Source organism: Camponotus vicinus, unplaced genomic scaffold (genome assembly GCF_025532165.1).
Source record: "Camponotus vicinus isolate PSW18456_S1 unplaced genomic scaffold, iyCamVici1.0 SCAF_10, whole genome shotgun sequence".
Taxonomy (NCBI): domain Eukaryota; kingdom Metazoa; phylum Arthropoda; class Insecta; order Hymenoptera; family Formicidae; genus Camponotus; species Camponotus vicinus.
This window is the reverse complement of record NW_028141946.1, coordinates 6,195,548-6,221,099: the sequence shown is the minus strand read 5'-3', so window position 1 is coordinate 6,221,099 and position 25,552 is coordinate 6,195,548. Positions and strand designations below refer to the sequence as shown.

The 25,552-nt window shown below is 30.5% G+C and overlaps 4 protein-coding genes and 1 long non-coding RNA gene across 14 annotated transcripts; 2 read left to right on the top strand and 3 right to left on the bottom strand.

Annotated features, from left to right (window-relative positions):
- Positions 1–692: 692 nt before the first annotated feature.
- On the bottom strand, positions 693–11,313 carry LOC145960573 (inactive hydroxysteroid dehydrogenase-like protein 1). 4 transcript variants are annotated; one of them, XM_083080139.1, is made up of 8 exons: positions 11,201–11,312; positions 11,052–11,113; positions 10,734–10,964; positions 5,392–5,591; positions 3,554–3,763; positions 2,973–3,209; positions 1,967–2,310; positions 875–1,757 (listed from the first exon to the last, which is right to left on the bottom strand). In XM_083080139.1, the coding sequence occupies exons 5-8, from the start codon at positions 3,711–3,713 to the stop codon at positions 1,536–1,538; spliced, it is 963 nt and encodes a 320-aa protein (XP_082936265.1). In that variant the 5' UTR covers positions 3,714–3,763; positions 5,392–5,591; positions 10,734–10,964; positions 11,052–11,113; positions 11,201–11,312; the 3' UTR covers positions 875–1,535. The 4 variants fall into 4 exon arrangements, with proteins under 4 accessions (XP_082936268.1, XP_082936267.1, XP_082936265.1 ...); XM_083080141.1 differs by lacking the exon at positions 5,392–5,591 and having other exon boundaries at positions 868–1,757; positions 11,201–11,313; XM_083080140.1 differs by lacking the exons at positions 10,734–10,964; positions 11,052–11,113; positions 11,201–11,312 and adding an exon at positions 6,988–7,535.
- On the top strand, positions 7,039–12,332 carry LOC145960572 (carbohydrate sulfotransferase 11). Of its 3 annotated transcripts, XM_083080136.1 has the most exons (6): positions 7,042–7,346; positions 7,435–7,562; positions 9,444–9,832; positions 9,996–10,283; positions 10,736–10,971; positions 11,071–12,331. In XM_083080136.1, exons 3-6 carry the CDS (start codon positions 9,515–9,517, stop codon positions 11,234–11,236), a joined length of 1,008 nt encoding a protein of 335 aa, XP_082936262.1. In that variant the 5' UTR covers positions 7,042–7,346; positions 7,435–7,562; positions 9,444–9,514; the 3' UTR covers positions 11,237–12,331. The 3 variants fall into 3 exon arrangements, with proteins under 3 accessions (XP_082936263.1, XP_082936262.1, XP_082936261.1); XM_083080137.1 differs by having other exon boundaries at positions 7,039–7,562; positions 9,444–9,728; positions 10,000–10,283; positions 11,071–12,332; XM_083080135.1 differs by having other exon boundaries at positions 7,042–7,562.
- Positions 12,333–13,359: 1,027 nt separating this feature from the next.
- Positions 13,360–15,069, top strand: LOC145960574 (uncharacterized). The gene is made up of 3 exons (XR_014435407.1): positions 13,360–13,514; positions 13,814–13,968; positions 14,468–15,069. It is a non-coding gene; the product is annotated as an uncharacterized LOC145960574 (long non-coding RNA).
- LOC145960568 (sodium channel protein Nach) lies at positions 14,706–19,089 on the bottom strand. 4 transcript variants are annotated; one of them, XM_083080129.1, is made up of 9 exons: positions 18,570–19,089; positions 18,212–18,428; positions 17,827–18,084; positions 17,605–17,752; positions 17,278–17,355; positions 16,921–17,145; positions 16,659–16,843; positions 16,234–16,555; positions 14,706–16,100 (listed from the first exon to the last, which is right to left on the bottom strand). In XM_083080129.1, exons 1-8 carry the CDS (start codon positions 18,850–18,852, stop codon positions 16,273–16,275), a joined length of 1,677 nt encoding a protein of 558 aa, XP_082936255.1. In that variant the 5' UTR covers positions 18,853–19,089; the 3' UTR covers positions 14,706–16,100; positions 16,234–16,272. The 4 variants fall into 4 exon arrangements, with proteins under 4 accessions (XP_082936255.1, XP_082936256.1, XP_082936254.1 ...); XM_083080130.1 differs by having other exon boundaries at positions 14,706–16,388; positions 16,452–16,555; XM_083080128.1 differs by having other exon boundaries at positions 14,706–16,555.
- Positions 19,090–19,294: 205 nt separating this feature from the next.
- Pka-c3 (Protein kinase, cAMP-dependent, catalytic subunit 3) lies at positions 19,295–24,110 on the bottom strand. 2 transcript variants are annotated; one of them, XM_083080126.1, is made up of 6 exons: positions 23,672–24,110; positions 22,836–23,094; positions 21,273–21,435; positions 20,634–20,897; positions 19,900–20,230; positions 19,295–19,728 (listed from the first exon to the last, which is right to left on the bottom strand). In XM_083080126.1, exons 2-6 carry the CDS (start codon positions 22,924–22,926, stop codon positions 19,582–19,584), a joined length of 996 nt encoding a protein of 331 aa, XP_082936252.1. In that variant the 5' UTR covers positions 22,927–23,094; positions 23,672–24,110; the 3' UTR covers positions 19,295–19,581. The 2 variants fall into 2 exon arrangements, with proteins under 2 accessions (XP_082936252.1, XP_082936253.1); XM_083080127.1 differs by having other exon boundaries at positions 23,827–24,110.
- Between the last annotated feature and the right edge of the window lie 1,442 nt (positions 24,111–25,552).

The following is a 25,552-nucleotide window of genomic DNA, read 5'->3' as shown; positions in this document are numbered from 1 at the left end:
TGGAGAAATTGATTGAATTAAATTGATATTGAAGTACGTAGAACCGTGACGTAAGAAAATTACGAAATTAATATTTTCTTACACCATATCATGTGTAGAACGATTGCTTCAGAGGATGTTATTGCATTTCGAGAGTATTGATTAATTATCGTACAAGGAATTTTTAAGGTTTCAAAAATTTTTCGTAATAATTAATCACATTAGTTTTTTAAGATTTTGAAAAGTTTTCATAATCAATTGTGTTCGACAAATTTGCGAAATTTACCATAGACCATAGACATATAAAGTACATAGATGGAGCATTAGCTGCCGATCAAATACATGTAAAATACATAGGTGGAGTTGTAGTTGCCGATCATAGACATATAAAATATATAGACCAGCGTTAGCGTAGATATATTTGTATAGTTAATAAGTAATTAGTCGACTCCGAATATATCTTAATCGAAATTGCTCTAATTTCTGGTATTACAAATACACGTAATCCGTTGAAAGAAATTATTTTTCTTTTTTATTAAATTAAACAGTGTAAAAAAATTTATCAAAATTAAATATTTCATTGACGTGTGGAACAGAAAAATCACAAACTATCTTTATTTTTATTAAACTATAATGTATAAATAATGCAAACAAATAATATAAAAATTACTTTTGCAACTTCATTTTCTATCATTATAATATATTCTTGAGACAATTCTTGTGTTTTCGATCTACAATTTATAAATATATAGTACAGACATGCATCAAATAATAATTTTATTAATACGATGGCAGAATTAAATATGACATCCCAAAAACGCCAAAGATGTGATCATTTTTCTTTCGTCGTACAAGCTTATTAAATTCTTGATAAAAAATTTTGCCATAATTTTTTGTGAAATTTTTTATTTTTAACAGAAAATTATATGATAGCTGATCTGATTATATTCTTTATTAATTATATTAACTTAGCGCTAAAGCTTGCGTATCAATACATATAGTACAATTTTCAATAGATATAGTATATGTATATTTTTCAATGATATTTTTAAATGACTCTTTCGATTTCGATTGGATAAATCTGCTAATAAATCTCTTTCGATTTCAATTTGAATCTGCTAATAAATTAAACATTAAAATATTGTTTATGAACAGGGATATTTATTTTTATATACTTCTTATATGTATATATCCGAGATATATTTCTTTATGTATCTTATATAATATATGTATATATATCGAGTAGGATTTTACATAATCGTCTTGCACCTTCAATATTGTATAAAAAATATATAAGTTGTTGAAGAGTTTGTTGAACATATTATCAATCTTACAAAAATTATATTTATATCTTTTATAAATGTACCTATATATCTTATATTTATAAACTTATAACTATTAACATATTATATTTCTTTATTTTGTTTCTTTAATATTAGAAACTATAATAATCAGCAATTCGTTATAATTATTTATGTTTAATTAATTCACGAAAATATGAAAAATGCTTATGTAACAATATTATTGCAATGTTTTATATTTAATATGTAATAATATTATTGCAATTTTTTTCCTTGTCCTTTTTGCTGGAAATAGTCTTGTCTTAAATTCTCATTGATCATTTGTCCAATTTTCGTCCTGAACCATACAGGCGATGTTAAAGTGAAGAATTTCTGAATGCTATGTGCCCAGTATCCTGTACTAGTATCCATTTTACCAAGAATGGCAATGGCATTTCTTGCATAAGTTGCGGCATCAGGCACAAATATACTTGAAACCTGTGATTTTTAATAAAACGTATATACATTAAAATTTCAAAAGTAAGAGTAAATAAACTTTTAAAAGAAAGCAAATCCAACAATCTTTGGAAGAACACACAATAGAGAATATAAAATAAAAGTATAAAATTATAATATGTAGCAAACTTTCTTTGTACAAGAATTAAAAAAAATTTAATTATTTTAATATTTAATAATAATTCAAGTACCTGAAGCCTATGGCTAAACGCGTTCATTTTGGTATTGACGTAAAGAGGCGATAGATGCTGGACGGTTATGCCGTATCTAGAGTATTCCGCTCTAAGTGCATCAGAAAAGCTCTTTACGTATGCTTTTGTGGCTGCGTATACCGTCATTAACGGCAACGGTTGAAATTCAGATCCGGAAGAGACATTAACAATCGCTCCTCGTCTCCGTTTCTGCATGTCTCCGATAACTAGTCGTGTCATTAACGTAGTCGCACCCACGTTCACATTGATAATATCCCACAATTCCGTTTCAGGCACCTCTCCAACGTACATGGGATATTCATATTGCTTACCCACATTATTAACTCAAATAAAAAATAATGATTGAGATATTATCCAATTATATTTCATTCTATCAAAAAAATATTACTTAACAAGTTTATAGACAATATTACATATCGTCTACACTTTGTTCTATGAGAGAATTCTCTGATAGTTAAGTTAGAAAAGAAAATAAGATTCGCACGCATTTGATGGTCACGGATACTCGTACTAATATAAGCTATTTCTTCAATTCAAATAAGTTCATTTGTGCATCTGCTCATTGAAAGCTTATTTTTTCATAGAACAAAATAGATAAGTATATATGTATATATGAAAAGAACATTAAAACTTGTTAATCAATATTCATAATCCGTTTTTATTTCCGTTTTTATTTCATCTTAAGTAATATCTTAATACGGTTCTGTGATTCGCTTATAAAATCTTAAGGCTGTGCTTAGATCTTAAATATAGGAACGGATTATAAATACCGGCCATTGACTATTTATATATTCAATAAGTGAAATAAAATAGCGCGATTATATGTCCATCTTTAAAAAAATTTACCTTTCTAATTCTGAAGTAACGGTTGTATAAAGTAATATTGATTTTAAATAATCTGATTGATTTTAAATAATCTGATCCTAACTCCTAAGACTGGATTACGATTTTTTAAACAATTACAATTAAAAAATAAGCTTTTTACCTAGTATACCAACAGATATGTCTTGCAAATGAGAACGAATCTTGATAAAAGCATTTTCTCCTTCAGTGAAGTCCGCTGTTATAATTTTAATTTCGATTTTTGGATTTATTAATAGTATTTCTTGTTTCGTTGATTCTAGTTTTTCTACATTCCTGCTAATTAGAATCAAATTCACGTTTCTTATTGCTAACTCTTTAGCATAAGCTTTGCCAATACCATCAGTTGAGCCAGTGACAACTGAAATATTTATGCTTATACATATTTATGCTTACCGCAATTTATCTTTATAATGCGCAATTAATAAAAATTTCTATATAGTTATATAATCAATTAATTTTGTTACAAAATTATCTTTGCCTTTCTCTTTTGTCTGTTTTTTTTTAAATTATCTTTGTTTTTCCTTTTTTATCATCTAAAAACTGCGTATACAAAATTATATAAGAAATAATAAGTTAAAAAATGTTGGAATTAAAGATTACACAAATATGTATTGATTTACGATTGATGTATGAATCTTCAAATTTCAAAAATATAAAATTTATTTTTCGCAAGATATCTAAGAAATAATTTATCGTATTTACCAGCCCATTCGCCAAATTTTGTTCGTAAATCGACTGTTTTTCTATCGTATATCTGTATAATAATTTCCCATAGTGCACGCAAAACTTTCGTAGTTGGTCCAAGTAGAATCCAAAAACCAATTAAGCTGACTAATAACCACAATGCTATTGAGAGTAGCATTTCCTCTCGTTACTTTGTATTCCTATAATTATCCCTTATTTATAAGAATGCTAAAACAAAATCATATAGAAAATAGCTTTATCATTCCATTATATGTAAAATTTTAAATTACTTTTTTCAAACTTAAAATAGCTAATGTTTACAATATTAATTATACATAACAAGATATTATAATATTAGTAAAGGTTCTTGCGTTTATTAATTAAACGGTCGCCAATAGCGTCACTTATTTGTATCGTTTTGTCGACAACTTTGATTGTCAATAGTTCCAATTATATACATTAATAATGCAAGTTGCATATGTACAGAGTGGAGTAATAATTTTATTCATTTAGAATATCTCTACTATTTTCAGAAATATGAAAATATTGTAATTCCATTATTCCGAAATATGTACGTCAAGAGATTGTATCAAGAGGTCTATAATATATGTTAATAATAATTTTTTGGAGATGAAAGCGCTTCTGAAATTTCACGGTCATCTCCATTTTTTTAACACTATCATATTTATTTATATAAATCGATTTTTTGCAATATTTGGCATAAATAATTATAAGGATAGGATGACCAAAAACTGAATAATTTATAAAATATTTTATATTTTAATTTGACATAATTTTATGTAAAACTAAACTATGAGAGAGAGAGATAGAGAGAGAAATATTGTAAAATATTTATTTTTTTATTATCTTGCCTCAATATATTCATACATAAATAATGAAAAAAATCAATTGATGTAAAAATACATAATTGTTTTTAAAAAAATATGTAGCTGCTTGTTGTAAATTCATATTTTTTCTTAAAAACAACTATGTATTTTTTTATATCAATTGATTTCTCTTATTTTATACTTAAAAATATTGAGGTAACACAATCGAAAAATATTTTACAAATTATTTCATAATTTATGCATGTCACATTAAAGTATAAAATATCTTATAAACTATTCAATTTTTTGCCACCCTTTATAACTGCTTACGTCGAATATTGCGAGGAATCGATTTATATAAATAAATTAAAGTACTTCTATTAAAAAAAAGAAAATAATCTTGAAGTTTCGAAACGCCATCCATTAAGAAATTATTACTAACATTATGGTCCTCTTGATATTGTACAATTTTCGTAATTATAATATTTTCATATCTTTAAAAAAATAGCCAAGATATTCCAGGCATAAAGTTATATATATTACTCCACCTTGTACATACAATAAATCATATATGTAATGCATTTTATGCATGCATCTATATTTGAATCACTTAATAATTTATATGCAATCGCTCTATGTGCAACTGGGACTATTGAAATACGTTGATAGGATGTACGAGATTATTAGCAATCTTTTTTTTTAACAAAACTAATCTTTTTTTCATTTATATTTTTGAATATATTATTTTTATCACAATTAATTTTAAATCTGAGGTACTATATAGAATTAAATTTAATTTTACGCATTTAATTAAGTTTTTATTTCTGGCAATTATTCACGATTAATAACTTTAAATTTTAAACTTTTTATATGACTACAGAGTCGCCATTAAAAACATTCTTCTACGAAAGTGAAAATTTTAACCCAGAGGATTGTTACTTAAATAGACCAAGTATTTCAATAGCGTTACAAAAATAATCAGTCGTTTCTGTTAATGGCATCTTTTAACAGCACATTTATTTTATCTACCTCTGCTGCTGCGTTTCTTCCCGTACGTCCTATTTACTTTTATCTATGCGTCGCCGATGTCGATCGCGTACTGAGTGTTCAAAGAACGAGGGTCGAAGAGAAACTAAACGTCACTCGGGTGATTGTACAGAAGGCCGAGTCGAGAAGTCACGGCACTTTCTCCATCTGCTGAGAATCTCGTGCCGCTATACATTTTTTGCCTTCGTGGTCCACATTACATAACAAAATTTCGATTTTCATATTTAACTTTTATACATATTATAAATAGTTTATCAATAAAGATTGATATTATTTTCTTTGTCTTACAATGGAATTCTATGCTCAGTAAAAATTATCTTAAGTTAAAGAACCTTCTTAGATACGTCTTATGTAGCAGAGTTAGGTAGCAGAAATAATCTCATTAATGATTTGACATTCATTCGTGATTGTGGTATGTCGATACTTGGTTCTTATCCAATGATAAAGCTCATTGGCCCACACTTGCTCGTCTAAGGCCTTTACTTTTATGAATATAATTGACCGCATTTGTGATCTATAATTTGCTCACTGGAAACTAATGAGTTTGTTAATTGTTACGTTTTGCAACTGCAGTGTATGTATATGTTGTAAAACTCATTTATCTGGATAATGTAATTACAAATTTGACAAAATATATATATATTATAAAATTTAAGATTAATATTCATTGTTCTTAAATTCTTTTAATGAATTCTTTGAATCAAATCAATTTGGAATTGATTTGATTTTAGTGAAAATATCGAGAGACTGATTTATTTTTAACGGAAGTATATTGTTTGCCATTTTATTGTTAATTTTTACTTTTTATGTATGTGACTAAACTTTACATTAAAATTTGATATTAAAATTGTATTAAATTTTTGAAATTAGTTGCCAAATGTAATTTTATTATCGCTTTAATTTCTGAAATGTATTTGTAAAAAGTTTATTTTTTATAATCATTCATAATTGGAAAATTAATGACTCGATATTTATATTAAGATATCAATTTTGAATTAGCCAAAGAATCTATCATTAAAATTCGCAATTTCCAGACATTGTATGTCAATATAGCTTCTCTTATATATTTATCATAATTAAAATAGAAATAAACCACAATATATATTACCAGTCTTAAAATATAAAATAGTTATGACACAAATGCTTGCGTGTAATTTACATAACGAGATTACATCATAGCGCGTGTAATTGTTTGTACAGTAGATAAGTATTTTCAAGAAAGATCCTCGTATATGACACAAAAGTGAAAGCAAGGCGCATAAACCGCAAGGAGATGGAAATATCAGTGATAATATGCAAGATGCATGAATAATTAAGACGATATAAAATACGATTTAATTGTAAAAATATTTAAGAGACATCGAAATGTATTCAATGAATTTAACTTTTATTTCGTTTGAATAAATTATTCGATCGCTTTAAAAAAAAACATTTCATGGCTCGTTAACATTAAAATTGAACATCGATAATACATTCTTCACGAAGTTTGTTATTAGGTCAGATGGTCAGACCGGCTAATCAATTATGCATTATATGATTTTACATTATGTGGCTTTTGGTTTCTTTGAGTATACATACGAACGACCGAAGGTGGGGAAGTCTGTGGATATATGAATCTCGGTTGAAAGAAGACTAACTGATCCGGGACAACCGAAAAGAGAACGAGGACGGAAGAGCAGAGGCGCGCGCAGCGTCTTTCACTTCACACACCGGCACATCCTCGTTTCATTCCTGAGGGCTAACCAAGCGACCTAAGACGATCGCCGACTGCTACTCCGATCGGCTGCTTGACCACTCCGTTCTTTTCACGGTGCTCGTATCCGCTGATATGTTTCGCATCGTCGAACGCGAACCCACTTCGTCGCTGTCGTTCTTTCCGCTCGAAGTTTCGGTAAAGGTGAAATGAAAGGTGCCCTTCGGAAAACCTCGTCTCAAAGGTACTCTTCGAAAAAATTAATCCTAAAAAATTTGTCGACTCGAGGGAGATTACTTGTTAATCTATCGACGCTCCGCTATTTTTGGAAGATCAAGATCTTTATGAAGTTCTGGAGAACATTGGTATGTTCCAACGTGCATTCCGAAGGATCTGCAAATTTGCTCTGATTTGGAGAACGTTCTATCTACTTAATCGTGAATAGAGCTGAATTACAAAAGTAAGTCAAGTATATTATTACAATATGGTTAAAATATTTTCAATATATATCAATATATATATATATATATATATATATATATATATAAAACACGTGACGTACAAAATTTTTGGAATAATTACAGTAATGTTCAATCAGATTTTTGATTCGGTTTAAAATACGCATTCTCACAATATACGCTTTCTTCAATGAACGGATCTAAAACCTTTATGATCATCATCTGGCAGCGCTCCAGTTTTAATACCGAAAGACAGTTCTTGGGAAGTAAAAAAAAATTCGTCACAGCTGGTTTCGAGCAACTTGCTTATTTAGGAGTCACTTTTAATGCTTAGAATATTTATGAATTAAGATATCCGGTTCGGCTTTTTTGCACGCGTCATATTTTTTTTATAACGATTCGATCAATTTAACTCAGGTACGAAGTCTGTGCCGATTACTCTTCGTACGCGTTACATCTCCATTCTATATCCGGATTTTTATATGTGTACGTGAAATATGATAATCTACATGTATTTTTTACATACATAAGCGTTACGATTAAATTCTGTTTTCTTCAACAAAATACTGACTGGCTGCGCTTGTTAATTAACCTAATATGATATTTTATAACGTAATACGATATTTCTCATTTTTGCATTTCAGATAAGAATTGCTTATGTCTCACAAAAAGTAGTGATAAGCTCGATGATCTTTAACGCAAGATCATTTAAAAATATACTATTGTAAAAATTTTACTGTTGTAAAAATCATAACTCCATTTTTTTGATAAAAAATAAATGAATAATAACATCTTTAAAAAATCTATTTTTTTTTCTTGCTAAATTTCTTGTGTGAAAAGGAATAGTGGATTTGTATGTGTATCCACAGAAGATAAAATTTTTCAATTTTCAATTCTGAATACAAAACAACATTTGCTACCTATTTCTGTAATATAAACCATGAATATCAAAAAGAAGATATTATCTGCATTGTAGTATGATTGTACTTGCGTTTCTTGTGCTGTGACCGTAACATTGACCTAGAAAGTTACATTGCAGCTCATTTTTTTATTGTCTGTACCGAAGAAAAGAAAATGCGACGAATTGATAATGAAAAATATAATAAAATGAAAAAATTATAAAAAAAGAAAAAAGAAATATTGTGCAACGCAATGCCGTTATACGAATAATTAATTAAATACATAAAAATATATATCATTTTATCATATCTTAAGCATTTTTAATAACAATTATGGTCTCTTGTAATATCACTAACGATGTACAAAATTAGCTTAGAAATTGGTCCGTAAAAACTAATAGCACAATTAGACATCCTGTTAATATTTGCTTCATTTCCTGTCCTAAATAAATCAGGTTTTCATATCCGCATCGATAACTGCAACTACCTACTTACATTTATTGCTATCGATTAATATATACATTTTATAAACATATTTGTTTTTCTTTGAAATTTTATGATAAAACATTATGCTAAATTTAACATTTTTCCGACTGTAAATATTTTTCTCCGTTTAATAACGGAGATGACAATAAATAATTTACTTTAATTGCATAATTATATAAATTAATGCTTATGTGTTCGAAATATTCTGTAAATTTTTAAAATTATATCACCATGATATATAAATGTATAAAATCTGAATTATCTTATCGCACGTATTAACAAAATTTTCTAAAAAGGAGAGTGTTCTGTTTCACTTTTGCCAATGTTATCTCATACATTTCATAACGAATCACATATCAATTATATATATTTAAAAAATCGATAGTAAAAATATAACGTTTAAACTTTATAAAACAATTATAATTTCGCAATAATATTTTGGTGAAATAAAGAACTGTATAAAATAATAATAATATAATCCTGTTTTTTTTTTTGCAGAATCAGATTTTTACAGATCTGTACAACATTTTACAAAGAAATTCAATGCCCGCAGTGAACAAGGAAAAACGATGACAGGATGTCGAGTGTGGAGGATAATTTTAGTCGTTATCATTATGTGGGAAACGACCACAAACGCAAACAGTGCGAACATCGCGCAAACCACTGCAAATGAAGATGACAGGAAACTGTTGGAGCCGAACAAATACATTTATTCGTGGACAGGGCCAAATGCCTTGGTCAGATCGGCTTTGATAGATCGACAGGAAAGATTGCAATACAATTGTGAGCTCGAAAATAGTGAGGCAGATATCGAGTTAAATCCAGAATTGTTCAGAAATGTTCTTGTGGATGATTTGCATGAATTACTTTATTGTTATGTTCCAAAGGTTATTGCTAGATTTATTGTATTGTTTTCCATTAAGATTATCTGTAATAATTTATGATAATAATAATACTGATTAAATTCAGGATTAAATTCTGTATATTTAAGGAAAAATGTTAAAGCTATTTTTTATACGTGTATTCTAAAGAAGCGATTTTATTTTTCAGGTAGCTTGCACAAATTGGAAGCGCGTATTAATGATCGCGACCGGAAAGTGGCCCGGTAATGATCCTTTAAAAATACCGGCCGATCAAGCTCATTCCTCGGGTACTTTTCAAAGATTGAGCAACTACACCTTGCCCGAGATAGAGAAGAAATTGGCGACGTATGACAAGCTGATTGTCGTGCGACATCCTCTGGAAAGACTTTTATCAGCTTATCGAAATAAATTCGAGACTAAACACGAGAAAAGTGCAAAATATTTCCAGAGCCGTTTCGGCAAAAAAATCATCAAAGTAAAGAACAAATTTTCTTCTAATTCAAATCTAGTACAATTTTTATATGGCTTTTTTTTATTGGAATTTATCCAGAATATTATAAATTTTGATGGGCAAACTGCGCGAATGTATGTTCGAAGTAATTTTACATTATTGTAAAGGAAGTTAGATTGTGAATCTACATGCAAAAAATTAAGCATTATAAGAGAGCTAAATGCTTATTTCTTCAGTAATTTCATCATATTTAGAAGTACCGTATAATTGCGGATTCTTAAAATATAATTATGTAGTTAATTGTATAGGCTGTCTCACTTTCATGGTATTAACCGTTAATGATACGTAGATTCCATATATAAATGAAGAAAAAGAGTTTAATATTAAAAAAGTTATATAATTATAATTTATTAATAATAATTATAATCTTAATGTGAGAGACAAACTTTAACTAGGTTAATGACTTTTACTTACAGAAATACAGATCAAATGCCACCGAAGATTCTCTAAAGAACGGTGATGATGTGACGTTTCGCGAGTTCGTCGATTTCGTTACCGATGATTCCGAGAATGGAACTCGAAATGAACATTGGAGATCGATATACGAGTTGTGCCAACCATGTATAGTTAATTATAATCTCATAAGTAAATACGAGAGTTTAGTCGAAGATGCGACGGAAGTTCTCGAACGGATAGGCGTCTCGTCTATGAAGTAAGCAAATTATCACAAAGTTATCAAATTGTTATCACGAAGTAATAAAAAATTGTTAAATGTCAGAGTTACAATCTTACTGATAAGTTATTTGCGCAGTTTTCCAGCTAAGCCATCAAGCAGCGAACCGACATCGAGAAAACTGGATAGATATTATTCTACTTTAAGTTACAAACAACTTCGTAAATTGGCAGATTTGTACAAATTAGATTTAAGGTTATTCGATTACTCGTTGGAGGATGTGCTGGGATTTTCTCTGGCTTAAGTCGTCCGTTAATATTAATAGAGACAGGTGTACGTGATGTACAAGTTTAATGTCAGATTACTAATGATAGCCTCGTGTTTAAAATCTACATAATATAAGCACACAAGACAGTTCCATGCATTAAGATAAATAATTACTACTACGTTTTATAAATATATATATATAGGATATTCTGAAATCTCAAATTTCAATTTTAATGATCAATTCTTTAAACGGATCTTTGATGAATACTCTTTTTATATTAATGAAATGTTATACTACCTCATATATTATAGCATTGTGCTATATAGAATTCTTTCTTAAATCATTAATTTATAAGAAAAAAATATATATGTAAATCTTACCTGTATATTTTATTTTTATATTTTGAAATGTGTCTTTTATATATTGAGATAACTCAGCATTATTATGAGCAAGCAATCAAAATTAATATATATAACAGATTCTTAGATATAAAGCTGTGTTAAATAAGTGATTGAATAAATACAAACTGTTTTATAAGTTGTAGAATATGCAAATTTTTCTCTTTAATATATCCTTAAATTCTTTTGAAATTGCCAAAAGAATTTAAGGATAATTAAATTAAAGAGAATAAAACAGAATCTGTGTTTTGTTTGTGCCAAGAGAGAGAATTACTATCGACTCCTAAAGTCGAATTTCATGAAAGTCGTATGAAACATACAATCTTTATACTTGCAATCTTTATATCAACAATTTATAGAACGAAATCTTCTCTAAAGATATTCCTTATTTATGCGCATTTTATAAATACGTAAATACATAAATGTTTCTTTTTACTATTTTCGTAATGTGTCATATCGTATTTAAAGCTATTCCTTTGAACGCAGCCATATTTGCGTGCCTATGCATATTATACGTCAGAATATGTATTAATGTCTATAATAAAATTCTATATGAAATTTTCTATTCAGAAAGAGGCCGTAAAGAAACTGTATAGTTACCAATCAATCATTTTTTACAGATAAAAGTGCATAGTGTATATAGTATTGTCAATAGTATAATATGCGTTATATGTATTATGTATTCAACAATAAATTATATAATTAAAATATTGCTAATGCTAATCAGTTATCTAAACGACTAATTAATTACTGACATTACAATTAAATTGACTCAATAAGATAGAAAATAAAAATAATCGAAATATAAACTATAAAAAAGGCCAAAACAGCGGAAAATGAGAATATGTCTATATTAAATTAAAATTAAAAATATCATATAAAACCAATCAATCTCTTTTCAATCTTTCTTCAGTAGAACGCGATGTATAAATTAAAATTTATAATAATTTTAATTATTGCCGTTATAAAAATAATCGGCAATAATTTCTTGAGAGAGAAAGATGGATATATATTAATATATTCCGTAAATCTAAGTTTAAATCTATTTTCGTATAAATAACAATTTCTGTCAGTTTTTAGAGTAGCCCAGTTTAGTGAAAAATATGAGTGAGAAATATAGGAGTATCTGCTACATGTTTTTCACGAGGAAAACGTGTTACATAACGACCAGCTGGAGTTCATGTCGGAAGTGTTCGTACATTGTGTTCTACATCGAGATTGATGCCTGACTAAACGGGATAAATTTAAACGGGAGCTCGAAAATGATGGACGGCCTTCTATTGGCGCACATCGGTTGAAGAGTGAAAACTTAATCGCGAGCAACAGTTTTGGCAGTCCCCAGAGTTGAATATGTTTCAGAATAACATGACGCATCTTGCAATTTCTAGTTATGCTTAATGGACCGAAACATATTAATTTCACAATGATCTTGAACTTGTCAATACTTATCTTACTTTCAACGATTATTCGGCGAGACGATCAAAAATCATTTTTGTCAGGAAGTTATGTCAACATTCACAATGCCTTAATATAACTCGAGGTAGCGGAATTCGTTATGTGCTCTCCGGAAATATTAGCCGATGGTGGGATCTCGCTTTCTACCAATCCTGAAGCAGAAGATGGTCGATGGAAAGGTGCGACATAGTACGCGCGAATGAACGGGTGGGGTTGGTGATGGTTCCTGGAGGAATTTCGGGATCACAGAGGGTCCGAGTGCGTGGATCCTGCGCCGCGTGATCTAGTCTATCATTACACGTAAGACGGCGAAGAACGCATTTCCGAATTCGAGTTACTTCGAAGTCAACAGTTTTGTGTTTTCATATATAATAATAACGTTTACAATCAAAAATAAAATTCCAAGCATTATAGCAAAATCTCGTTCAAAACATTCGCAAATTGTAATAATTCAAGCATTCGTGAGTATCGCCGTTATTTCTCGAATGAAAACCGATCAATTTCCCCCCTGCAATGAAAGTAATAAAAATACTGGAAATAGTGGAAAATATTATAATGTTACATATATAATTTAATTGTAAATTGCTGAAAATTGGTTCAAAATATTTAAAAAAAGATAACAATTTATTGTTTTACTTTATTTGGCTATTACGTATAAACTTGCTGGCGTATAAACTTACGTAAAAATGATCGATTAAAACAAATTTTTTCAAATAATAGTAAATATAGTAAGTAATGAATTTTATATACAACAATATAGAGCGTGCTGTCTATACCGACCAAAAAATGCCACAAGCGGCCCACGAGACGCAGAATATTTTGATGACGTACTTCATTCTTATACTTCTATTAATCTCACTTTGGGTATTATACTCGGGGTTATTCTTTTAACTACAACAGACATTCCTCATTATGGTAAGTTATCACTAATAAATGCATTTAAATTTTATTTCATATGCAAACTATTTACTTGTGTCAAGTAAATTCCTAGATTTTTTGAATTTTTTTCATATAATTTTAATTCCAATATAAGTATTATGAAATAGAAAAGCTTCCATGCCCTTTATAAGTATATATCAAAATTATATGAGAATTGTAAAAACATTTATAATTTTAAAAATATGTTACTATGCACATATGAAAAATTACATAGAACAAGACTACAATATTGAAGATTTTGTTACGTTAGTCATTGAAATCTCCGAACAGTAGTGCAATTTCACTATTTATTGTATATAATTTGACAACAATTCTATTCATCTTATGATCATTTTTTTTTTATACGTTTTATTATCGATTAATCATAATCATAATAATTGAATTCTTAATAACATAAATTAAGGAAATATCTCAACTTGCATCTAATTGATATCTTAAATATAATATATATATTGTAATATGTATCGTATTTTAGGGCTGAAAAACAGAGAAGACACGCTTGTCAAAAGGCGGATGCATTCGAAGGATCCAAGATGGACACTTCATTCGCAAAGCTTACCATTACTTACTATATTTTCTCTTGGTGCCTGAAGATAAATGCTTTATGCAAATCGCTTTCGAACGCTTAGTGGCCGGTTTTTACGATGAAAATTATTTAAAAACATATATCCATCAGAAAACAAAAATATTTGAAAAGGCTTACTTCTATTATCTTGTATTTTGTACTTTTTGCTGTTCTATCGTGAAAATCGGCCATCTAATAAAAATTAATTACTTATATATTATAATAATTATATCTTCTAAGAGATCACTAGAGACTAAGAGAACACTTTATCTGAATTTAAAATGATTTATTATTTCATTAACATTTTTACAGCTAAAATGTACACCATCATTGAACTGTGTTCATAAAAATAAATATATCAGATTGTTTCAAGTGCGTTCATATCGGGTCCATTTCGTTTACTTTATTTGATTACGGCATCATGTTTCTTTAAATTGCTGTTTATTGTAGTACATTTTTAATATATAACATCACAGTATATGATACCATAAAATAAATCTTTTTGTTTGGAATGCCGGCTAAAGTTTATTTTCTCCGGAAATAATTTACCATTATATATTGATTAGTTGTGACATTAAAAAACATAATTACGAAAAATAATTTTTGTTGCAAAGTGCAACAAATATAGAACGTTCTAGAGACACGGCAGGTATACCCGCGAAAGATACGTGGGCGTTTACTCCAAAAATAGTCGATGCTTCCAGCTCTCAAAGTTCGACCATATGTTCACGTAGAACTAAATCAGTATTTTCGACAGCATTTACGAAAATAGATGACGTGATTAGTACACATTTCAATGTTGGGCAGCAATTAGCGTGAGCTGCATTAACGAAAAGCTTTCAAATATTGCATAAGACAGAGATTCCTGAGACCGTATGACTCGAGTATCGAATTACTTGCTTGTTTTATTCGAAACTTCTAAAATATTCTTCGCGATATAAATATCCACCTTCCCATCCACGAAGTATCTTCTCTTTTTCACGTCGTCTTATTCAACAATTTTTATGTCTCATATATTCGCGAAATTAAATATCAAATTTATTGGTCTTTAACATATCAGGCTTTTATTTTTTTATGCCATTTCTTTCACGTCCATAAATCTATCATATCTGTGATTCTCCGGAACATATCACAACTTCCATTATATCTACATGTTTCTATTTCGAGCATATCTCTTATAATATTGCCAACATTAATAAATAGGTGCGCACAGGTGATGATGAAATATATACTAAACGAGGTATATTTTGCGAAAATTAGTGCATCACATTATACAAATGCATTACATTATACAAATGCATCACATTTAACAAAGACTAAACCTGAAGAAGGATCAAAAGTTACCATTATCCATATATTTGTGGATTATTTTCTATACAACTTGATTCTAGAGATCATCGGACATGATTATAGGACACTCGTAATAGATCTTTTCACGGGCGTGGACTTAAATGTTACGGTAGCGCTCCAGTAACCGCTCGAAATAGATCTAATCGTTCCAGATTTGTGATGCTGACGATGCGGTATTCGTGTGCCTGGTGTCCTGAAAGACGACACGTATGTCGACGGTGGCAATCATTTTTCGCACAATTATTTTTCCGATGATAATAAGATCGAATATATTAAAGAATTGCGTAATACACGGAGTTACATATGTAGTTCTTTATTTTACGTACGATAATCTGGGTATTAATAAAATTCCTGGTCGATGATGATTATTTCGATTTCTTTTCCTTATAAGAACGAAAAAATAATTCGATAAAGTAAAAAATTTCCACGGCGCTTATAAAACTGGCACCCAGCAAAAGACTAAATATGCCGCCCACGGACGCTAAAAAAATTTTAATTAAGATTTTAGAATCTGTTCTTAAAATAGAGAAACAATCATTTTTACCTAGCAAATATAGTTCATCGGCAATTGGTATCGAAATCGTTTCCATAACTGTGTCGTATCCAAAAAATACTCTTAGAACAGCTTGAGAATTTGTAATATTTCTGCTGAAATAAATAATATACATACACATATATATATGTATAGAGAAAAGGAGAGAAAAAAAGAAAATATTTCAAGTAATTTTTTCATTATTTAATTATAACTTACTAAAACGGCAAAATATTGGAATTGTCATCATCATTTAGCAAAAGCGAGGAAGTTCGTGTTTCGTAATACACATTCCAACATGGATTCTGACATTCACACGTAACATTTTTTTTGTAGGTATCATGAATGATCCGTATACGTTTCGTATTGTTATAGAGGCATTCGAAATCGCGCCATTCGCAGATCTACAGGCATTATATTAAAATATGAAGCTACACATATGTTGGAAAAGATTTCTTTTTGAAAAAAAATCTCAAGTTACTCTTAAAGAATATTTATATGCTACGGGTGCATAGTAATATGGTACGCAACCACAGATTTCTTGAACAGCTTCGATAGAACAACTAGTAAAACAGTTTGAATATCGATATGCAGGAAAATATTTCAACTTATTTTTGTCATCTATGCAAGTCGGAGTCCATTCACCGCGATCATTTCGACGGTAATATCCGGGGAGATTTCGTTTGGTAAATGGAACTATAGAAACCTATATATAAAATAAAATCCCAAAGTAGTTAAATATTATACGAGAAATATCCTAAAAAATGCTTAATCGTTTTTTTTATAATGTCGTGTGGAAAAATTTTACAAACATATTTTTGTAAAAATATTTGATTACCCGCAATTCTTCGCTTGCTTGCAAAAGTTGTCTAGTATATATGGGTCCGACGTATTCCAAAGGATGATGACAGTATATCTATTTTATAGAAAATATATACATATATATATATATATATATATATATATATATATATATATATTTATCGATATATAATTAATACATGTACATTTTGGATATATGCAATTGAAAACATGTAAAAAGCAAATATCTCTATATGAATGGTTTAAGTAACTATAAATACATTTCTTGGTAATATGTAAAAATAAAATTATTTTGTATAATACTTAAAAATGTTAAAGATGAAATAGTTAATTTTTTTTATACCAAAAGACCGAGGGAATTTGTTGAATATTTGACGAATTCATCTTTCCCACCATGGCTATATCCCATCAAACCTCGTCTCACGACAACCGTAAGACCGGCTCTTGGTCCAAATAACACAGTTTTGAGAAGATCGGAGTCCTTCGTGATCCTAATTCGAACGAAACAAAACTACTGCATGAAACAATTATATCAATTTAAATATAATTAAATAAACATAATTACTTGTCGGTTCGTATATCATCTTCGAGAAGATAATTGAAAGAACAACATAGACCTGCGTAAGCATAAGATAATTTGAACAATTCACTGCAATTTTTTTCATAACCGTCCCACCAACAGAGCTCAAATAAATCTTCGCAAGGTCGCAAAAGTTTTAAGAAATCTATCAATGTTAAACGGTTTATTTTGAACAGTGCTTCCAAATCGTTTATGTACTCCCTATTGCCAAGTACATATTCATTTGCAAATGCTGGCCCATATCTGAGAAAACATAAAAATTTGTCATTAATTATAAGAGTTTATATATTATCAAAGATGTTTTTTTTTCAAGAATTAATGTTATTTGCTTTTGTATAAATTATTTACATTATTAATGAAAAATGCATACTTGATTAGGAACTCTGCCCTTTTGTTACTCATATTGGGTGGTAACTGCAAACTTCGCAATACTTTTTCCCGCCTTGCACTTAATGGAAATACTAATGGACAAACAGTAATAGCTGGGAAAGGAATTAGAGCTATTGGGGCGTGATATGATTCAATGACAGTGCGAGTTGGATTACTACTGTAACGTACCCAGGTTTTCCGAAACATCCAAATTACAACTAAGAGAAAGAAATCGCTTATATTGGATAAATCTTAATACACATTAAATGTATTATTGCACACTTATAATTAAAGTATAGAATATTTTATAGTGCAAACATATTAAATCTTTACATGTAAAGCATATATTTGTTACTCACACGCTAAACTGCTGATCATGATAAAAGTCCAGAAAAGCTTCCCGAGGGTAGTGGATTTTATTCGTAACTTGCCGAGATATTTCACGCCGTGCAGCGAACTTTCATATAGATATTCTTGCAGAAAGTGACGAGCAATTTGTTTTGTACTTCCTGTTATTTGATCGCCATACGATTCGATGTTTTTGCGCTTGAGTGATTTATTGTCTATCCTCTTCGAGATTTCTATTTGATCCACTATAATTCTGTTCACTGCATGCCTTTTTTCTCGGGAAATGTTTAACATCGTGACGCAGACACACTAGAACGCTTTCTTCTTAATATTCTCCCGATGATGACTGTCGCAGAATGCTTCGCTTAATGTATCGACAATGTTTTTTCTACGGTAAATTACTTTATACTGTTGTTTGACTTGAGAATCATGTTGATTTTATCGCTCGTAGAAAGCTATATTGTTGTAATCAAATATGCAAATGTCGCATGTCAAGATTCACTTTACATTTTTTATACTTTGCAATATTAATCAAATCGATAAAAAACTATTATATTTTATTACCAGCTAAAAAACAGTATATGTCTTGAGTGGTTTTATTTTCTGATGATCAGTGAAAGTATAAATCGATTTTATTTAAAAAATTTAGAACGCAATATAATATACACAGCAACATAAACTAACTTGTAATTTTTAAATTATTTGATAAGAGAATTATATAAAATATACAAATTCGTCAAAAAAATACTTTTCCATTTTTATTTACAGAATTTCACGAAAACAATGAAACGGAATGACTAATCTAGAGAACACACACACATACAAATAAATAAGCAACAACCAAATATAAAAAGTCATATATACAGAATAGAAAATTCATTATCAAATATATATCATGTAACATCGAATTATTTGATCACGTTTGTTCTATACCGCAGAGTGAATTCTTCTATCTAACGCACATAGTGCCTTGATGAATTTGTGTGCAAAATATTGTAATTTAATGATATTATCTTATTATTGTCAAAAATCTTGAAAAAGAGCCAATTGATCTGGTGGTAAAGGTGGTTGGGAACGCCAGTCGGTTTCAGGATAATCGTCGAAACAGCTTGCATCACCTGGCGTTTTCACACGTGGCCTTATCGGAGGTGTCAAGGCTCTTTGCGGTACCTATGAACATGGATCGATGGTTTAACAATTTACAGGATATAGACGCATGTATATGCGCGCGATAAGACTAAATTAAATATTAATAAGATTAAATATTAAATTTTTCATTTCTATCTTTTATTTAATTTTGTATTGCATCACATGAAATTAATTAAATTGATATAAAATTACCAGAGGCCACTCGACTAATTTGAACCATCGATGCCTTTTGACGTCTTCAGCGCCCTGCCTCATATTTCCTAATCTTTTCGTTCTGTCAGCGACTAATAATTTCTTGATGAGATCTTTCGCGATAGGATCCATGTGTTTTGGCCATTCTATCCTACCGCTCAGGATCTTTTCGTAGATTCCAAAAGGATTATCGTCAAAGAATGGTGGATACCCCGCTAACATTTCATATATTAAAACGCCTAACGCCCACCAGTCTACGGCTTTGTTGTGTCCCTTGCTTTGAATTATTTCCGGCGCCAAATATTCTGGCGTACCACACAAAGTCCATGTCCTAAAAATAGATGTGTTAAAAAATAAATGCATATGGTCTCTATCAATGTGATTTGAATTTTTTTATATACAAGAATTAATTACTATAAAATTTATGTACAAGAATTGAAATTAAAAGGAAAAGTAATATAAAAAAAGGAATATTAAATATATATTACGTAACAAGTTTTAGGATATTTGATATATTATATAAATAAATAAATATATATATATATATATATATATATATATATATATAAACTATTAAAAATTACATATTTTAATATACATAAAATATTAAATACTTAGAATACTTTTTTATTTTTATATTTTTATCTTTTTCTGAAAAGACAATTTTAATTTAAAGGAAATTTTATCAACAAATAATTTATTTTTCTAAAGTATTCTTCTTTTAATCGACCCACCTATCTGTAAGTTTTTTCGAAAAGCCAAAATCAGTGATTTTCAGATGGCCTTGACTATCTAGAAGAAGATTCTCAGGCTTGAGGTCCCTGTAAACTATGTGTTTACTGTGTAGATATTCTAAAGCACAAACTAATTCGGCCGCATAGAAACAGCTTGTAGGTCCGGCGAACCTTCCGGCCGCTCTTAGGTAAGAAAAAAGTTCTCCGCCGGCAACAAATTCCAGTAACATGTATACCCTGGCTTCATCTCTGCCACTCCATAGCCTGAAAAGACGATAGATTTGAAAACAAGCTAGATTGTTACGCGAGCAAAATCTCAACTTTCGCTCTTCTGATTGAAAAAGCATTTTCCCTCGCGAGAACGCATCGATTTCTCTCGCCTCTATCCAACTGTTTAATCGCGATGCGGTATAAACTAGTCAATCAGCATTTATATGTAACATTTGTACACTCTTTTTAGTCCTGACCACGCTTTAACGATCTCCGCGTAAATCTTTTTCTTAACTAACAAACACATCGATTTTTTTATTGATATTATTACATCGCATACTTGAATAATAATAGGAAATAATTACAGATTATTTTAAAATAATGTATTTTTTATGTGTTTAATAATAATAACAAATATAATATACTTACATGTTGACAATAAAAGGATGTTTAACTTCTTTCAGAATTGTAATTTCATTGCGCACATGTTCAACTTGTTTCAACCTGATCACGTCGACCATGGAGAGGATTTTCAGAGCGAGAGGTGTTCCATGGTGACTGCAAAGAACTACTCTGCCAAATGTGCCTGTCCCTAGAAATTGTATCGAAACTTGTAGATTATTATTAATTGGGATTTGTGTGCGCGACTTTATTTATATCTTAAAATCTTATAATCTTATATAATAACAATCTTTATATTATCAAATTAAATTTATAAAATGTTATCACGCTCCTCTTTCACGCAAGATACTATTCATTAACGAATTATGCTCCGTTTGTATAAATGAAATGCAGTACAACATGATTTCGCGAATAATAATTATACTTAATTGTCATTGTGGAATGTTATTTACTCGAACCGATTATTGAAGTGATTGTTAATTGCTAACGTTCTTGGCATTCTTTTAATCTTAATGTTGCGAGGTATGCTCTGTTTAATGCACTTTCTCACGAATGTGCAGGTGACTCGGTTGTTCTAGTTAACATACCGTGACTAATTAGCGCGCGTATAAATGAGCCCTGGCTAAATTAAACCCCGAAATTGACCGTTACACTGTAGCAAGATTTAGCATATTTATGCGCATATATATTTATTCTGAAAGAGAGCACGGTTTGTATCGAGTAGCGATGAAATTGGCCACGTAACAAAAACGGCACGATACATACGCGTCGTCTACCTACAGCTTCGAACAGGTGTCAACGACGAAATGCTTCCGGTGATGGCGTAATCGCTTTAAATAATCATGCGACGGATACGAATTTAGATATAACGTCGCGTAAATGGTCACGAATAAAAATTGACCGTGCAATACAGGAGACTAGGCGTTTAAAAAATAAAGAAAAAAAAAGAAATTTTAGAAATTAAAGTTTCTTTTTTTAGAGTCGCACACACATTATAATTTATCTCACGAATACAGGCTAAAATTAAAAAAAAGAGAGAGAATTTCGCACAAACACACATATATATATATACATATATACACATGGATCGAGTATCTGCAATTTTCCGACCACTCTCCCACATAATTTCGACTTCAACAAGCAGTTAAATATACACTGGATACCCTCTCACTCTCCGGTGTGTCCTACTTCCTTACTTCAAGAACGATACGTTTTATTCCTTTTCGCTTGTTTATCTTAAACTCGTGATTCAAAATATTATTTTTTAATTATATTAATTTGATTGTATTGTATCTTTATCGTTATCTATATTTATACAATTTCCTATCGATAATTTCTTGTATTATCAAGTAAAAAAATTTTTTTAATTCGTAATTTTATATAATAAGAGTTCGCATGATCTTTTATAAGTATATTCAAAAATTAAAATAAAGCATTTAAAGATTTAGATTAATTTATTCCGGCAATTAAAATATTTTTACATATTATACAGGTGAGAATTACCATTAAATAAAAATTATAACAATTGTATCTACAAGAAAGCATATTTTTAATTATCTTTTTGATTAGGATAACACATTTCAGACTTACCGATAGTTTTGATCATTTCCAAATCGTCAATGTCGTATCGCGGTGGATCCTCTTGAGATCCCTCGTCATCGGATGTAGTATCTCCTGACATCGTTTATGGAGTACTGTCAAGCCGAGCGTCGTCAGAGAAAGTTTCTAATTTATTTCTCTCTCGACACGTGGAAAGAAGAAAGGAAACCCCAGTTCAACGTTCCACACTGTGATATTCTTAGACCACGTACTGATGACGACTCGTTCTCATATCTGTTCTTCGTGACCTCTGCTCTTAACGTCGTTTGTGAAGTTTTAGTTAATTGTCAATGTAATGCAGAGATAAATTCAAATAAATAAAAATCACTAGGCGTTTTAATTGTCTTTGGAAATGTAACAAGTGTTTCCTGAATTCCGTTAAACTCTCCTGAAAAATCTTTCTTTAACGCGGTCAGTATTACTTTCAAAAAGTGCTCCCCTAAAGTACTGCTCGACTGCAAGTCGAGACAGATGTTCCTGTCAACGATTGTCCTTCTCTCTGCCTCTCACTCGGAACGAAATTGTGTGAATCGATTTTTCATAAATATTATTTACCAGTGTCAAATGTGTACTGCAATAAAACGCATGTTTGAATATAGAAAACGAGTTTGCTTTCTATGTTTTCATGCACGACAATGCGTAAAATCGTTAAACGATTTTGTTAGCGACTTTTATCTATAGAAAGGAAGAGAAAGAAGGAGTAATGAATAAAAAGATCGAGTCTCTCCGATTAAATATTCTAGAAAAATATAAATTGCAAATGTGAATGTTGTTGCGGTTCTTGCTCAGGGATATCGCACGTGTATTTACAATGAGACAGCAATCACCGTTCACTTATTCAGGTATCCCAGATACAGACTTCATAAATTCGCTAAACAAGCCGTCATTCTTGATTTTAACTTCAATGCATTTTACACTGCACAATTCTGAACTTTGAAATTTTCATGATTCAGAAATAACACATTAGTTAATTTTGACATACATAACAGTTGAGTATCGCACGTGCGTAATTGCCTGTTATTGAACCGTATGCTTCCCAGAAACGTCAAAACTACACCAACACCAATGCGATTTCTAGCAGCAAGTGCTTCGAATGTATATATATCGCAGCAGAATTGTTGTTTTTCATTCATCAAATCAATCGATTTAATGATGGACTTAATAGTGATCTCGAACTTTGACTAAAGGATGATTATTATGTCATCCGTGGACCCTGCACAACATGCGGTGCAGATGCCAACCAGAACTAAACTGGTCACCGAGGGATCTCAAAAGGCTGTCTATCCTATCCTTCTGTTGCCCCCTCTCTTTTCTTTGACCCCCCATCCCCTATTCGCTCCCACTTCGCGCGTGCTCTCGCTGAACATCGCATCTGCATCACGTAGAAGAGATTTATAGAAATCGTGATCGATGTTCGGAGATCGACGCGAAATATATGGATTTCTTCGAAACAAAAGCGAAAAGCTGTAGCCAATAAAGCCAATGCAAAAATACGAATCGTTGGCTCTAAATTATGGTCGATCTCGTCTTGGCACACGTCAATATAAGTATACGCTTGCGTCAATCTCCATAAATACAGGGACAGTTTTTATCAAAGTTTATTTTGAAAATCTCGAGATTAATCGCAGTGTCACCTTTTTTCCAAGCGGATGAGTCCGATATGCTAAAAGCTGTTTTATGAATCACTGAACGATGACTATGATTCAAAATTTTGAACGATATACTCATCGAAAAGAAAGACTGCTGCCTCCAAAAAAAAAGTTGACAAATCTCTTATCAACGTATTTCACTGAAACATAGCGACAAGTTAAAAATCTTCTGTGAATCAAAATCATCATGGACATCCCGAAGCATCCTCGTGCTGTTTCGTAAATCGATTATATGCCATTGCTGTTGAAAAACAGTCGGAGCGGGTTTTGCTGACGATCGAGCGATTCCTTCGAATTTCGACTTATTTTTGAATTTGGCGATCGTCCAGATGCATTTTGCCACCGACGCTCGACGTCGCGATGACTGACGACACCTATTGGGCCCCGCTACCAATAAGCCCTCATAAATCGCGACTTTTATATTTATCGCTATGCATTCTCGATTCACGAATATATTGAAGCAAGTTAGTTGATGATATCGAAAAAAAAACATCATTATCAATGAAAGCAACGCGAACATAATCTCTAACAATTTCATTGATTCGAGGTCGTGAAAAAACGTCAGGATGCGTAATAGTAAATTACCGTCACGAGTTCATGACTACATCCTTTCGTAACTGATATTTGACGTTTCATGATGTTGTGTTTAACGTCAACATGTGTGCGATTATTATGTAACAAAATAATACAGCGTAAAGTTGTAAACGAGAGTTGCATGTTACGTATTGCGTCAGCTTGCTTAATAAATTATTAGCTTACACCTGTTTTAATCATACAATATGAGAACGCGATTGAACTTATTTAATTATTTTGTCAACGCGCTTTTCTGTCTGATAAACTTGAAAAATCGTCGTTGCATGTCGATCTTGTATTGCTGTGTTTCGTTCCATAATACGCGGTACATAATTACAGAGACTAAACTAAAAATAATAGTTTCCCGGAAACTCCATCGCGCGATACCATTCGATGCCAAGACGAGAGAATATAAGCCTTAATAATTATATATACCGGCTTTGTACAAGTATATTCCGAAATATCCTGTGTTTATGAGACAACGAT

What these genes read in the sequence shown, in the direction of transcription:
- LOC145960568 (XM_083080128.1), bottom strand. Translation starts at nt 18,852, where the DNA reads ATGTTAAACATTTCCCGAGAAAAAAGGCATGCAGTGAACAGAATTATA. An exon ending in CATATAAATATTCTTTAAGA is followed by an intron (nt 16,844 to 16,920) that starts GTAACTTGAGAT and finishes TAATGCCTGTAG; the next exon opens with ATCTGCGAATGGCGCGATTT. An exon ending in TCCAATATTTTGCCGTTTTA is followed by an intron (nt 16,556 to 16,658) that starts GTAAGTTATAAT and finishes TATTTATTTCAG; the next exon opens with CAGAAATATTACAAATTCTC.
- LOC145960572 (XM_083080136.1), top strand. Translation starts at nt 9,515, where the DNA reads ATGACAGGATGTCGAGTGTGGAGGATAATTTTAGTCGTTATCATTATG. An exon ending in TTTATTGTTATGTTCCAAAG is followed by an intron (nt 9,833 to 9,995) that starts GTTATTGCTAGA and finishes TTTATTTTTCAG; the next exon opens with GTAGCTTGCACAAATTGGAA. An exon ending in TCGGCAAAAAAATCATCAAA is followed by an intron (nt 10,284 to 10,735) that starts GTAAAGAACAAA and finishes TTTTACTTACAG; the next exon opens with AAATACAGATCAAATGCCAC.
- Pka-c3 (XM_083080126.1), bottom strand. Translation starts at nt 22,926, where the DNA reads ATGTCAGGAGATACTACATCCGATGACGAGGGATCTCAAGAGGATCCA. An exon ending in TCGAAAAAACTTACAGATAG is followed by an intron (nt 20,231 to 20,633) that starts GTGGGTCGATTA and finishes ATCTATTTTTAG; the next exon opens with GACATGGACTTTGTGTGGTA. An exon ending in AATTAGTCGAGTGGCCTCTG is followed by an intron (nt 19,729 to 19,899) that starts GTAATTTTATAT and finishes CCATGTTCATAG; the next exon opens with GTACCGCAAAGAGCCTTGAC.
- LOC145960573 (XM_083080141.1), bottom strand. Translation starts at nt 3,713, where the DNA reads ATGCTACTCTCAATAGCATTGTGGTTATTAGTCAGCTTAATTGGTTTT. An exon ending in AAAATTTGGCGAATGGGCTG is followed by an intron (nt 3,210 to 3,553) that starts GTAAATACGATA and finishes TAAATATTTCAG; the next exon opens with TTGTCACTGGCTCAACTGAT. An exon ending in CGTTTAGCCATAGGCTTCAG is followed by an intron (nt 1,758 to 1,966) that starts GTACTTGAATTA and finishes TAAAAATCACAG; the next exon opens with GTTTCAAGTATATTTGTGCC.